Consider the following 14,882-nt stretch of genomic DNA (forward strand, 5'->3'; position numbering starts at 1 on the left):
TTCATGCAGCTTACATGAAGCTCCATGGAGCTTTCATGGCATAGTCATGCCTTCATGGAACTTACATGCTAAAGGAGAAGAAAGACAATAAATAAATTATATGACGGCAGGTAACGACACTATTTGTTCAAGTCCCTCAGGAGTCTCTCCTGTGCATTCAGCACCAGGCCCACCCATTTCCTCCACTCTGGCCACCTCATTTAGTCACCCACCGTGAGTAGAAGGCATCCCTTCACCACCACGTGAGCATGGGAAAGCAGCATCCCTCGGTGGAAAAGCTCTAGTCTATGGTCCCTGCCAGCTGCTGCTTTTCAGTTCTGTGTAACTTCTCAGGAAGCAGGTCTACCTGTGGGGTGGACGTCTGCTTGTTTTGTCTTCCTAGCACCTCTACCCCATCCCAACCCCCAGAGAATGTCTCCTCCACAACTGGGATAACATGACCTTGACCCAGGCTGGGCCAGCCCTGCTATCCCTTCCCCCTGTCCACAACAATTTGTCCTGAGAAAGGGTACATGACTCAAAGGTCATGAAAGCCAGTCACAATTCTTTTATGAGATTTGATAAATGGGTGATTAGAAAAGCTCCCTTTCCACTTGGATGTACCTTAACGTGGTAGGAGGCTGGAACTGCCAGCAGGGATGTACCCAAGACATGCAGTGAGTGTACCTGAGAAGCACATAGAGAAATGAGACAAGAGAGCCCTGTTGGCATCTATGGATGTCCCATATCTCACTGTTCCCCAAACCAGTCCCCTCCCTGTACTTAATTACATGGGGTAATACAGATCCTTTTGCACTCAAGTTACTTTCAGTTATTTGCAGCTGAAATAACAGTTGTATGCTGAACCCACATTAATTATGTCACCTACTTTGACTTGGCGTGATGCCAGCAAAAATAATCCAGCATTCATTTTATAAAAATTACCGCAACAATGTGGTGAAGAATCTGCCTGCCAATGCAGGGGACACAGGTCGAGCCCTGGTGTGGGAAGATCCCACATGCTGTGGAGCAACTAAGCTCGTGTGCCACGACTACTGAAGCCCGCATGCCTAGACCCCGTGCAAAGATTAATACTATTAATTCTTGCCTGAAAAAAAGTACCCTTCCCTTGAGAAGGCTCACAGACCACCACTATTGTCCCTAGAGCAGACTTTGGGAACTTCTGATTACAATAGTTGTCTTTCATAAATCTGAATGCATTTTCACACAGATGAAACTTTGTTTTATGCAGCCAATCCGATCAAATAGAAAAGCTCCTAATCCTAGCAAATACCAGATGTCCTGTTAAATATTATTAAATATTGATGGTGCTATCTTATTACTTTTTAAAATTAATTAATTATTTTTTATCTTTGGCTGTGTTGGTCTTCGTTGCGGAGCGCGGGCTTTCTCTAGTCGCGGTGAGCAGGGGCTATCTTTAATGCGGTGCGTGGGCTTCTCATTGCGGTGGCTTCGCTTGTTGCGGAGCACGTGCTCTAGGCATGCGGGCTTCAGTAGCTGTGGCTGGCGGGCTCTAGAGCGCAAGCTCTGAATTGGCAGGTGGATTCTTAACCACTGTGCCACTGGGGAAGTCCCTCTTGTCTTTTTTTTTTTTTTTTTTGCGGTACGCGGGCCTCTCACTGCCGCGGCCTCTCCCGCCATGGAGCACAGGTTCTGGACGCGCAGGCCCAGCAGCCATGGCTCACAGGCCCAGTCGCTCTGCAGCACGTGGGATCCTCCCGGACCGGGGCACGAACCCGCATCCCCTGCATCGGCAAGCGGACTCTCAACCACTGCGCCACCAGGGAAGCCCCCTGTTGTCTTTTTGATGATAGCCCTTCTAACAGGCATGAGGCGATATCTCACTATGGTTTTGCATTTCCCTAATGATTAGTGATGTTGAGCACCTTTTCATGTTACAAACAGCTTTTTCATTAAAATTTAACTTATTTGTCAGAAGATTGCCTACTAATGCCAGATGTCAGTGAACTTTTAAAAATTAAACCTCAAATTAAAGTCAATTTGGCTTGAGAGAACAAGTTTTAAATTCAAAATCCATTTGCCAAAACTGTACATAAATCCATGCCAAAATCTGGGCACCTGATATTCTATTTTGTTTGTTTTAACACAGCTTTTATCCCAACAAAGTTCAAATCAGCAAAGTACGTGCAAACCGGCATCCATATCTATTCTTATCACCCATAGCCACATGTATCTTGCATCTTAGAATCTCAAGGCACTAACAATGTCAGAGGATTAACTGTACATTTAAATGACTGTGTCCCTGAAATGGCGCTAGGAGGAGACCAGATCCGAGCCTTCTTTCCCAAATCAGAAAGCTTTCCCCTTCCGTTAATAAATTTATGTAATTCTAGGTGATGTCTCCTTTTATTTATACAAAACACACACGCGAAACTGGAAAGTTATTTGAACTCAGTTGGCTGAAAACTTAAGGTAAAAAAGGAAGAAACCAAAAACGCCCTTTGCAAACTCCATCCCGCGGGCGGGCTGTAGGGCTTGGGAGGTGGAGGAGAGGCCCTAGACTGGTACCCCTCCGCTCCCGCGCCCCTGCGCCGCAGCCTCCGGGCTGTAGGGGCCGCTGCGGCGCCGAGCTTGCCGAGCGCGCTGGGCCGCTCTCTCCTGCAGGGAGAGACGAGGCGCAGGAGGAGAGGCGGAGCGCAGCGGGCGCGGAGCGGAGGTGACCCAGCGGCAGGTGAGGAGCGGCGGGGCCGGGGTGGCTGGACGGAGGGCCGGCGAGTGGGGACAGGGCGGTCGCCCTACAGCGCACTCGACCCTGGCCTTGGAGGGCCCGGCCGCCATGCGGGCCTCGCTCCCAGGTGCGTGGACTCGGCGGCGTTCTCTCAAGCCCCCCGAATCCTCGCCACTCGGTGGGCGCCCTGAGCCGGGTCTTGGAGATCTCTGCGTGTCCCGCCCCTTCCGTGGACACTTCCACCGCCGGAACCCTCCCATTTCCTGGGCAGTTTCTTGGTATCCCAGCTCACCAAACTTCCTAATTAGGGGAAAGTGGTTTTGTAACTGTTTTCACATGAGGTGCCTCTTTCCTTTTTAACTGTTAAGTCGTGTGTTCCCCCTGCAAGACAATGTCTGGAACTTAACTGAATGCAGTTGTGTTGTTTTGTTTTTTTCTGGAGGCTTCAAAGGTATCAGTCTTTGAGTAGGGCCAGAGGTAGTGTGGGTACCACACTATGGGGAGGGCAGCGGACCCAGGTAGTACTTTACACCCCTCAGATTGTAGGCAACAACCGTTGTCAACATCTTTCTCCTTTTTCTAGGTACAGTAAATTTCAAGAGCTGGAAAGAGATATTTTAATAGCGTTTTTTACCTTAAAAACAGCAAATACAGAATTCATCTTTAAAATTTAATTGATTATAATTTTATGTTTCTTAAATCTTGTAATAAATAACTTACAAATGCAGAGTCTTATCAATTTAGGAGTAAGGTGGGGTGAAGTGGTGGACTAGGGGTGGGCTGGAAATTGAGAGACCTGGATTATCTCCCTCTCCCTTGGGCAAAGGCAATCTCTGTGGTTTTAGATTTCTTTGTTTAAAAAAAGGGGACTGGATTCGATGGTGAAGATGACAGTAGCTACCAGTTATTGAACATCTGTTTTGTCCTATAAAAAATGTTACCTCATTTAATCCACATAGTAATTCTATGCATTAGATAATATTATCCCTTTTGTAAAGGTGCAGACTGAGGCTTAGAGAGGTTGTCACTCAAAAACATACACCTAATCTGTAGGAAAGTTGGAATTTGAGGCTATTTACACTCCCTCAAGACAGAAGTCCTCTGATTCTGTCCCAAACTTGCTTATTCTAATTCAAATTTTTTTTTTTTTTTTTTGCGCTACGCGGGCCTCTCACTGCTGCGGCCTCTCCCGTTGCGGAGCACAGGCTCCGGACGTGCAGGCCCAGCGGCCATGGCTCACGGGCCCAGCCGCTCCGCGGCATGTGGGATCCTCCCGGTCCGGGGCACGAACTCGTGTCCCCTGCATCGGCAGGCGGAGCCTCAACCACTGCGCCACCAGGGAAGCCCCTCAAATTATTTTTAAGGTGTCCTACCCCAAACTTCAAGTGATTTTCTTAAGTATTAAAATAGTGTGGTATGTGGAACTAAAATAACAAGTACATTTATATCTCATTAAAGTATTTTGTCCATTGGCTTTGATTATTGCTGACATGCCTTTCACTAATGTTCTATGATTCTGATAATTTTCTAAATTTATCTTCTACTGAGATACTTATTTCAAAAATGAATATCTGAAGATAAAGGTTTTCCCCCAAAGTAACTCAGATTCTTTATATATTGGTCTAATTTTCATGTCACGCCAATTTTATTTCACTGAATTGTTTAATGTCAATTGCCAAATATTTTCTGGATCATCCTGCAGAGTAAGAATTTTACTAAAGGAGAGAAAATCATTCAAAAATGACTGTTCCTGACTTGGCTTAGGAACATCTTTGTATAGCTTCGCACAGTGTGCATTATTCATTCCAGGGGAGCACCATTCTCACTCACACTTTAGGGTGTGAATGACCCTTGTGGCATTGGTGCAAAGACTCAGTCCTTTACCTCTGCTGCTTCCTTTTCCTATTGCATGTCGCCTTCAACAGAGAGTGGGCAGAAGAAAAAGGTAAAGAACTTTTTACCAGGAGGGACATATGAAGTAAAAACAGCTTAGTTTAGATCTTTTTTTAAAATTTTTATTTTATATTGGAGTATAGTTGATTTACAATGTTGTGTTAGTTTCAGGTGTACAGCAAAGTCATTTGGTTATACAAATATATATATCCATTCTTTTTCAGATTCTTTTCCCTTATAGGTTATTACAGACTATTGAGTAGAGTTCCCTGTGCTATACAGTAGGTCCTGGTTGATTATCTATTTTATATATAGTATTGTGTGTATCTTAATCCCAAACTCCTAATTTATCCACACTCCCACCTTTTCCCTTTGGTAACCCTAAGTTCATTTTCTATGTCTGTGAGTCTGTTTCTATTTTGTAAATAAGTTGATTTGTATCTTTTTTTTAGATTCCACATATAAGTGATATCATATGGTATTTGTCTTTCTCTTTCTGACTTACTTCGCTTAGTATGATAAGCTCTAGGTCCATCCATGTTACTGCAATTGGCATTATTTCATTCTTTTTTGTGGCTGAGTAATATTCCATTGTGTATATATACCACATCTTCTTTATCCATTCACCTGTTGATGGACATTTAGGTTGCTTCCGTGTCTTGGCTGTTGTAAATAGTGCTGCAATGAACATTGGGATGCATGTATCTTTTCAAATTATTGTTTTCTCCAGATATATGCCCAGGAGTGGGATTGCTGGATCATATGGTAGCTCTATTTTTAAGTTTGTTTTTTTTTTTTTGCGGTACGCGGGCCTCTCACTGTTGTGGCCTCTCCGGTTGCGGAGCACAGGCTCCGGACGCACTGGCTCAGTGGCCATGGCTCGTGGGCCCAGCCGCTCCGCAGCATGTGGGATCTTCCCGGACCAGGGCACGAACCCGTGTCCCCTGCATCGGCAGGCAGACTCTCAACCACTGTTTAACCAGGGAAGCCCCTGTTTTTAGTTTTTTAAGGAAACTCCATACCGTTCTCCATAGTGGCTGTACCAATTTACATTCCCACCAGCAGTGTAGGAAGGTTCCCTTTTCTCCACACCCTCTCCAGTATTTATTGTTTGTAGACTTTTTGATGATGGCCATTCTGACCAGCGTGAGCTGATACCTCATTGTAGCTTTGATTTGCATTTCTCTGAGGATTAGCTATGTTAAACATCTTTTCATGTGCCTATGGGCCATGTGTATGTCTTTTTTGGAGAAATGTCTATTTAGGTCTTCCACCCATTTTTTGATTGGGTTGTTTGTTTTTTTGATATTGAGCTGCATGGGCTGTTTGTATATTTTGGAGATTAATCTCTTGTCAATTGCATCGTTTGCAAATATTTTCTCCCATTCTGTAGGTTGTCTTTTCATTTTGTTTATGGTTTCCTTTGCTGTGCAAAAGCTAAGTTTAATTAGGTCGCATTTGTTTATTTTTGTTTTTATTTTCATTACTCTAGGAGGTTGATCCTTTTGGATTCAAAAAGATATTGCTGTGATTTATGTCAAAGAGTGTTTTGCCTGTGTTTTCCTCTAAGAGTTTTATAGTATCCAGCCTTACATTTAGGTCTTTAATCCATTTTGAGTTTATTTTTGTGTATGTTGTTAGAGAATGTTCTGATTTCATTCTTTTACATGTAGCTGTCCAGTTTTCCCAGCACTACTTATTGAAGAGACTGTCTTTTCTCCAGGGGGGACATATGAAGTAAATATAGTTTAATTTAGTTTAGATCTTTTTTTACAGGCAGGTATGAAAAATTCTCCTCTCTTCTATTTAAAAAAATTATATACAACAGTTTCTTTTCATGAGTTGTTAAGGGAACAACAAATGGGTGATGGAAAAATGAAGAAGAAATAAGAATGGGGGCACCTGGACAGATTGCAGAGCCAGGTGGTGGCCCTGGGTTACCTGATTTATTGAGCGTTTTACAGGTGGGCCTACACAGAAACTAATCACCAAATTACTTAGCCAGGAGCAGTTCAGTGCCAGGTTCCCATCATCCTTGTGCGCGCGCGCGCACGTGCGCGCACATGCGTGTGTGTAATATTTATTTATTTGGCTGCGCTGGGTCTTACTTGCGGCATGTGAAATCTAGTTCCCTGACCAGGTATCGAACCCAGGCCCCTTGTATTGGAAGCGCGGAGTCTTAACTGCTGGACCACCAGGGAAGTCCGGAGAGTCCCCTTTTAATGCAATAAATGAGGTTCCTAGCTTACAAATAAACATATCTTGAAAGCAAGTGTATCTAGAGATTCGTCAGTATCATATACAAATAAGAAAGTGCTAGTTACCTGCAGTGGGAAAAGAAGAGTAAGGGAGGAAGTGGGAGAAAGTGATGGGGAGACTTAGGAAGTTCTGATGGACATGTGCTAGATGTTAACTGTTGTCTTAGGTACTGCTGATTCAAGTGGTAATGTTGGAATAGGTTGTTGCTGTGCTTTGAACTTACGGTGCTGCAGCTTTTTAAAATGGAATTATATTAGCTCTGCACTTGAAAGTAGCTAGTCAGCTTTTACTACTGGATTAAAAGTTTGATTTTGAAATAGAGACTTGTTTTCCCAAAAAGCACTGACAATTAACACATCTGTGAAGAAACAGCTAAGGTTTTGCATCTTACATACTTTATTTATTCAACCACCACATCTTGAATTTCTGCCCCAGGCATATTCCTACAGCTCTGTGTGCTGGGCATGTGAGGAGATGCAGAAGAACCTTCTCTTACGTGAAAGAAAGGGGGCTTCCCTGGTGACGCAGTGGTTGGGAGTCTGCCTGCCGATGCAGGGGATATGGGTTCGTGCCCCGGTCTGGGAAGATCCCGCATGCCGCGGAGCGGCTGGGCCTGTGGGCCATGGCCGCTGAGCCTGCGCGTCTGGAGCCTGTTTTCCGCAACGGGAGAGGCCACAACAGTGAGAGGCCCGCGTGCCGCAAAAGAAAAAACAAAAAAAAAAAACATGAAAAAATGTTCTGCTTTGTTCTGTTCTTATATATCACAAATTCTTACCTACTAAGGCCCTTTTTGGCCTCAGAAATCTGTTTCTTTTTACATAAAGTACAGAAGGTTGTTAAAATTCTTTATTAGTTTTATCAGTGGCATAAACAAGTTATGCAGTTTGGGGAGAACTATTGTAACATCTTCAGTGACTGTGGCTCATTAAAGGAGAAGCAGCCATAGAACTGAGCTGTCTTATTCCAGGCCTAGTAAAAGAATGATATATAATGGAAAATATTATTTTCATACGTTCCCCAAAGTATCGCAAACAATGGAAATTGTGGCATATTAAATCTTTTTAAATATAGTGTAGTAGGTAATTTAAATTGTAAAAGGCCCTTTCAATAAACATTTGCAGTGGTTTCTAGCCCAGGTGTTCTTTAATTGTCATTTCTGGCCAAGAATTTAACATAAACAGAATGTGGATGTCTAGAGGTTGCAGTATAATAACTACTACCTTGATTGCTTATTTGCTTGATTCGTCACAAAGCAAATGTAGGTTCGGCTTAGGAAAGAGGAGACCAAAGAATCTTGCATGTGTATATATATAAATATTAATATATCTGAGAGGCTTGAGAGGCTGTCTTCCAGGTTATAGTCCTCAGTAAGGTCCCCAAATGAAACTTAACTTGCAACTTGTAGCTTGCCCGTTTTTCTTCACTTGACAGTTTCAGGAAGTTCACGTAAGAGTCGGGCATATGAGTGGACCCCTGGTTCTGCAGAAAATGTTGGATTTTTTTGCCAACCTTGGGCATGACGAGTTTCAAGCAAGTGTGTGCTGGCTGAAAAAATTTCAGGCATGTCATGGAATGATTCAGAAGTTGTCTGTAGTGAAAAAAACACTGTTCAGTAGAGAAAACTAGTAACTTGAATGCAGTTGAAATTTTAAAAAAATTGCTCGTTACAGCTTGAATGACGTTTTAAATGCTGATGAAATAAGTGTTTTACGAGTTGTTACCTCATATACTTCGTGTCCAAGGTAGACTTCGCAGAAGAGGTAAACAGAGGTTGATGATTGCTCTATTCTGCTGTAATGCATCGTGGTCGGAAGAGATGAGACCACTTGTCATTGGCAAGTCAGCTAACCCCCAGGGCTGCAGAAATGTTTATTTGCTCCCCAGTGATTATGAAACCAATACACATGCCCAAAGTATGGGAGGTTTATTTAATGAATGGCTGAGAATGGTTAGCAAAGGGATGGAAGGAGTGAAACCAAGATCCTCTTGCTAATGGCCACCTGCTGTGCCTATAGCACACTCCTGTGTTTGGATCACACATGTGTTGGGCTTTCCCATTGAATAATCAGTATGTTTTGAAAAAACTGAACTAACTTTCTCCATAAGTAATAAAGTTGCAAAAATACTGCTTTTATAAAGACTATAAAATGGAAGACTTAAAGAATACTTGAATAAACAAAGCCCCAATGAGTGTTTAAATGTGAGTGTTTGACTCTCATTTCATAACATTTACTATATGAGAGGGTTCAACATTTCCCCTGAAGAATTTTATTATATTGTCATCAAGTTCAGCCTTTCTTTGGAAGGTGTCTTTCCCTACCTTCTCCCTTGCAATTCTGCCCCCCGCCCCCAAGCATTCCGTGGCAGGAATGGTAGGAATAAGCTTTTGCCTAATAGTATCTAGAAGAGAAAAATATTCACAACATGATGACATTCCAGCTGGGAGAACCAGAAGCCAAAAGACATACTCGGATCTAATAGGATAAATTCTGAGTAATTAAGAGAAAAAAGGGTATTCAGATTAAGGAGGTAGCATAGTGGTTGTTTCCAGAGAGTGGCTGATAGGCAGAGAGGAAGTGAGGACTGACAGCTGCTCACCCTTCTGTCTGGTGCTGGTGCTGGGGTGGCCGGTGGAGGAAGGCAGAGGGGGTGGGAGCAGTGGAGCAATGGAATGCTCCTGTCCTGAAGGGCTATTGGAAGGTGAGGAAGAGTGAAAATGGAAGGAAATTAAGAAGGTGTGGATAACCCACAGGCCACTTCCACCCTCAGCACCCCCTTCATATAACAAGATACAGTGTGACTCAGACCAACAAACAAATTATCTAGCCTCCTGGAAAAGTAGGAAGACAATTTTTGCATACCTCACTAGTTTGGTCTAAGAGATGAAAAATAAAATAGCCATTTTGCCAAGCAAAACCTGAAGTTCCATTTACAAAGTATGTGTTATACAAAGGAAGAAAATAATTGACCATCACTTTGGTGGAAAAGTGGACTGGAATTCAAAAAAGAATGAATACGGAATCCGTTTCTTAAAGAGCATTATCAAAAGAACATAATCTGGAAGGGAAAAAAAGTCTCTCATTTTATTTTTAGGTACTAAATCATCATTAGTCAAGATGTCTTCAGCACCTGAGCCTCCAGCCTTTAAAAAGGAGCCACCCAAGGAAAAAGACCTGGGAAACCCAGGGCTCAGAGGGGTCCGCTCCACAACCTTATTTCGAGCTGTGAATCCAGAGCTCTTCATTAAACCTGTAAGAAATACATCCATGATAAGACTTTTTTTTAAAATATTTATTTATTTATTTGGCTGTGCTGGGTCCCAGTTGCAGCATGTGGGACCTTTAGTTGCTGCATGTGGGATTCAGCTCCCCGACCAGGAATCGAACCAGGCCCCCTGCACTGGGAGCGCGGAGTCCCAGCCACTAGACCACCAGGGATGTTCCCAGGATAAGACTTTATGTTCAATTTAACTAGGCTGTCAGAAATAGAAAGTTCTTATTATTTGATTTTATCTTGGAAGACCTCTCTGTGAATAAAAAGCAGGTGGAAGGGAGATCTTAAATGCTGTTTCACTTAATACACATATAAAACTAATTATTTTGAGCACATTTGGAGAATTTTAATGGAAAATGGTTGGATTTTAATGGATTGACTTCAAATTCCCGTTTAAAATTTTATTTTAATATCTGCATTAATTTTAAGGAAATTTTTATTGTTTGATCAAGTATTATTAAGTAAATAAGATCTTCCATTGAAACAAAGAAAACAGACTGAAAATCTGATCATTCTTATAGTCTACAATTCCAGGCTTTATTAATATTTTAACCTAGGGGGATAGTGCAAACATATCTTGAAAAATTTCAAAACATGCATTTGTACACTGTTAGGGAGTTAGCTAATCATTCATATTTTTGTAGCAAGTTATTGAATATATTTGATATGATAAATTTTACTTTTTTTAAAACTCAGATCATACAATGTACTTAAATGTATTGAATGTGATTAGAATTTTAATAACATAGTTGCCAGTATAAGCTGTTTGAAAGTTAAATAGGTCAATTTAACAATCAAATCATTAAATCAAAGTAGAATGTTTTGAAAACGTTGAACTAATGTATTCTTTTTTGTATATATATATATTTATTTACTTACTTATTTATTGGCTGCGTTGGGTCTTCGTTGCTGCACGTGGACTTTCGCTAGTTGCAGGGAGCGGGGGCTACTCTTCGTTGCAGTTCGTGGGCTACTCTTTGTTGCTGTGCCTGGGCTTCTCATTGCAGTGGCTTCTCTTGTTGTGGAGCACGGGCTCTAGGTGCACGGGCTTCAGTAGTTGTGGCACGCAGGCTCAGTAATTGTGGCTCCTAGGCTCTAGAGCACAGGCTCAGTAGTTGTGGCTCGTGGGCTCTAGAGTCCAGGCTCAGTAGTTATGGCTCACGGGCTCAGTTGCTCCGCAGCATGTGGGATATTCCCGGACCAGGGCTCGAACCCGTGTCCCCTGTATTGGCAGGTGGATTCTTAACCACTGCGCCACCAGGGAAGTCCCTAATGTATTCTTTTAATTGCCAAATACATTTCAAGAATTGTAAATTTAGGGCTTCCCTGGTGGCGCAGTGGTTAAGAATCCGCCTGCCAGGGCAGGGAACACGGGTTCGAGCCCTGGTCCGGGAAGATCCCACATGCTGCGGAGCAACTGAGCCCATGTGCCACAACTACTGAGCCTGCACTCTAGAGCCCGCGAGCCACAACTGCTGAGCCCGTGTGCCACAACTACTGAAGCGCACGCGCCTAGAGCCCGTGCTCCACAACAAGAGAAGCCACCGCAATGAGAAGCCCACACATCGCAATGAAGAGTAGCCCTCGCCGCAACTAGAGAAAGCCCGTGCGCAGAAACAAAGACCCAACGCAGCCATAAATGAACAAATGAATGAATAAATAAATAAATAAAATAAGAAATATTTTTAAAAGAATTGTAAATTTAAACTGCTCTGAAGCTTGACCTTTATTTTTTTTGATGATTAAGATTTGAAATAATAGTAGTACAACAGGTATGGTGACAGAAGCAGAAAATACAAATTTAAAAAGCTTTTTTAAAAAAAAATATTCAAAGCTGCATCACTTTGCCTCTTAGGGTCTTGGATTTTACAGCAGCAAATCAAGGTTATTATAATAGCATTTCTCTTCCAATCACTAAATTTCTTGAGGTAATAGAATAAGTTCCCAGAGAAGAGCGTGTATATTTTGCTGTACCTGGTATATGACATGAAAGGGTTTCTGCCAGTTATCCATGAACTCAGGTGAGAAGAATAGCATGTATACTTCATTCCTCACTTCCTAATAAAATTAACTAATTTAAGGTTTGCAAGTGGGAAGCTTGGGCCCAGAGAAGTTAAGCAACTTTTCCACATCACACAGATAACACTGAAAACTCTGAGCACTGGACCAGTTTTCATGCCTCTCGTTTCCCTCGCACCTCTTCCAGCCTCACCTTCCTAAAGGTGAAGGTTGGAGATGTCCCAGCTGTGGAGAGAAGAAGCAAGAGTCTTCTATAGTCTCTAAATTATCAGGAGTTGAGTTAATTGAATAAAGAACTGGGTAAATTTTTATAAATGAAATTAATACCATAGGAATGTGGTGTGGTACTAAAGCCTTGGCATGTCAAGAGAAAAGTGCAAGAGATACTTGAGTCTCCTCAAATGATGAGTCTTAATGAGGTCTTATAATTTTTTTCCTTTGACAGAACAAACCTGTAATGGCTTTCGGATTGATAACCCTTTCACTTTGTGTGGCTTATATCGGTTATCTACATGCGACACAGGAGAATAAGAAGGACCTCTATGAAGCTATTGATAGTGAGGGACACAGTTATATGAGGAGGAAAACATCTAAGTGGGATTAACAGTGCTGGTTACTGCAGATGGAGCTTTACTGGGGACTCTGAAATCTTCAGGTGAAGATTAGCACCAAACAGTATCTTGTTTCTTGTTCTAGAAGATGTTGCTGAGGAAGAAGGATGACGGTTGCAGCCAGGCCACTATAGTGAATGTTGTCCTTTCAAAACTGTAGCCATTATCGCATTCTTTTTCCACAGAAAGAGCTGCTCAATATTTTTTCTTGACTAAATCCTCTTGTAAAAGTGCCATGAGAATGGAAGTCACTTTTGTGAGTTAAGTTCTATATAATAAAAAGTACCGATGCTCTTAAATTTACATGGTATTTTTAACATTTTAAGGGGAATTGTGCATTTACAACTGTTGTGTTTAGTTTGTTTTGCTGTTTGCAAGGACAGTGTTCATTTTCTACCTGGCATAGAACCTATATTTGTAAAGAAAAAAACAATTGTAAATTATCGTAAAGCCTGCAGTTAAAAACAAATAGTTTTTACAGAGTCACAGATGGGTCTTATATTTCGATTTTCCATTTCAGCTAATTTTGGTCCAGAATTTTAATTGAAAAGATACTCCCATTCAACTACTAAAATAAAGATTAAATGAGAGAATAACCCAAAGTAATTGGAGTTTTTCTTTTTTTAAAAAGAAAGTATGTTATACTGAGTATGATGTTTTTATTTGACTACAACCATTATCTGTTTTGGTTTTTGTAAATGTTACAGTGATATTATAAATGTAGACCAAATGTTCTTACAGTTATTTAAAAACTAGAACTACTCAATAGATAAGAAAAGAAGGTCTACTTTTAAAATAACCATAAGAACATGGGTTTACCTTATATATATATACCTTTCTGATGAGTGTTCTAGACCTGTTTCATTTCTAGATATTTACTGCATTCTCCAAATCATTGGAATTGGAGCTCAGTAATAAATCTCATCTCTGAAATTTTGTTTCATTTATTATTAACAAGTAAAATAATTGCATAGGCAGAGTTTATCATCATAATGTAATATTTAATTTCCAGTGCTTTATTGTGGTTTTGCAAGATACATGAAAATGTAATTATGTCTGATTTGTAAATATTAAAGAGCTTAGCTAATTATCTACATGCAACTAAATTAAGTCTTTACTACTGAGCCCTAAATATTTCTTTGCTAGGTGTCTCTGTATAGTACACTTAAAATAGTTTAAAATGCACTTAGGAGGTATAAAATGCCTTTTAATTTAAAGTATTATCTTCTGCTGTTGGTTATTAAAGAACTAGAGGTCTTCTGTTTTCAACTTATGCATTTAATGTCACATCATTGTCTTTAGAGTTCTTCTAGTAGTCAACAAAATAAGTTGCTATTTGGTGAGGGAGTTATTAGTTAGGTGAGCTATCAGGAGATATTGCAGCAAAGAAGGGCATCCAGAACTGGACAGAGGGCAGCCTTAGCCATGTGACGTGTGTGAATGAACCAGGGTAGCAGTGGATTCCGCAAGGCACACAGCTGTGAAAACTAGTGCAAGGGAAGAAACCCATTGAATTTTAGGAGCAAGTAACTGTGATACTATTTACAGGGTGGTTACAAGTTCTGTAGCACAGTCTTTCTGTGTGCAGTGTCAAAGGCTGCCTGGCTGTGTGTTGATGTTTTCATTCCTTCTCTAAAGGAAAATGCCACTTTGACAGAGTCAGTTGTCTAAGGAGGGAATGCTCAGGGCAAGATAATTACAGGCTTTTGTAGTCTGGGTTCAGGTGGTAGGAGGAATGTTTTCCAGTGCAGGAATCTGATTGAGATTGGGCAAACTCAGTAACATAAGAGATTCAGTCTTGAAGCAAGTCTTGGTAAGTGAACCTTTGATAAGGTGTAAGCGACCTCTTTGCCCAGGGAAGCAGTCTCTTCTGATAGAAGAGCTATTTGCCCAGAGGAGCGAGCAGTTCAACTGACAAGTTGATAAGAATTTCCTGACGTAAACAGTGAAGTTACTTATTATTTTATACCCTTATCTGGTGACCAATCTGTCCCAGTTTGCCAGGCATCAAGGGGGTTCTTGAGATGTAGGACTTTCCATTTTAAAACAAGGACAACAAATTAGTTAACTCTGATTTTTAAAACCAAGCTTAGTAATTTTGAGTGCTTGCTTAATGAAAGTAAATTTTCCTTTAAGAC

General features: G+C 41.3%; 1 protein-coding gene across 1 annotated transcript; it reads left to right on the forward strand.

The window, feature by feature from the left end:
- Nucleotides 1-2,697: 2,697 nt before the first annotated feature.
- Nucleotides 2,698-13,942, forward strand: SMIM8 (small integral membrane protein 8). Its single transcript, XM_030859451.2, has 3 exons — nt 2,698-2,816; nt 9,935-10,092; nt 12,579-13,942. Exons 1-3 carry the CDS (start codon nt 2,798-2,800, stop codon nt 12,735-12,737), a joined length of 336 nt encoding a protein of 111 aa, XP_030715311.2. The 5' UTR covers nt 2,698-2,797; the 3' UTR covers nt 12,738-13,942.
- Nucleotides 13,943-14,882: the final 940 nt, after the last annotated feature.

Source organism: Globicephala melas, chromosome 14, assembly GCF_963455315.2.
Source record: "Globicephala melas chromosome 14, mGloMel1.2, whole genome shotgun sequence".
Classification (NCBI taxonomy): domain Eukaryota; kingdom Metazoa; phylum Chordata; class Mammalia; order Artiodactyla; family Delphinidae; genus Globicephala; species Globicephala melas.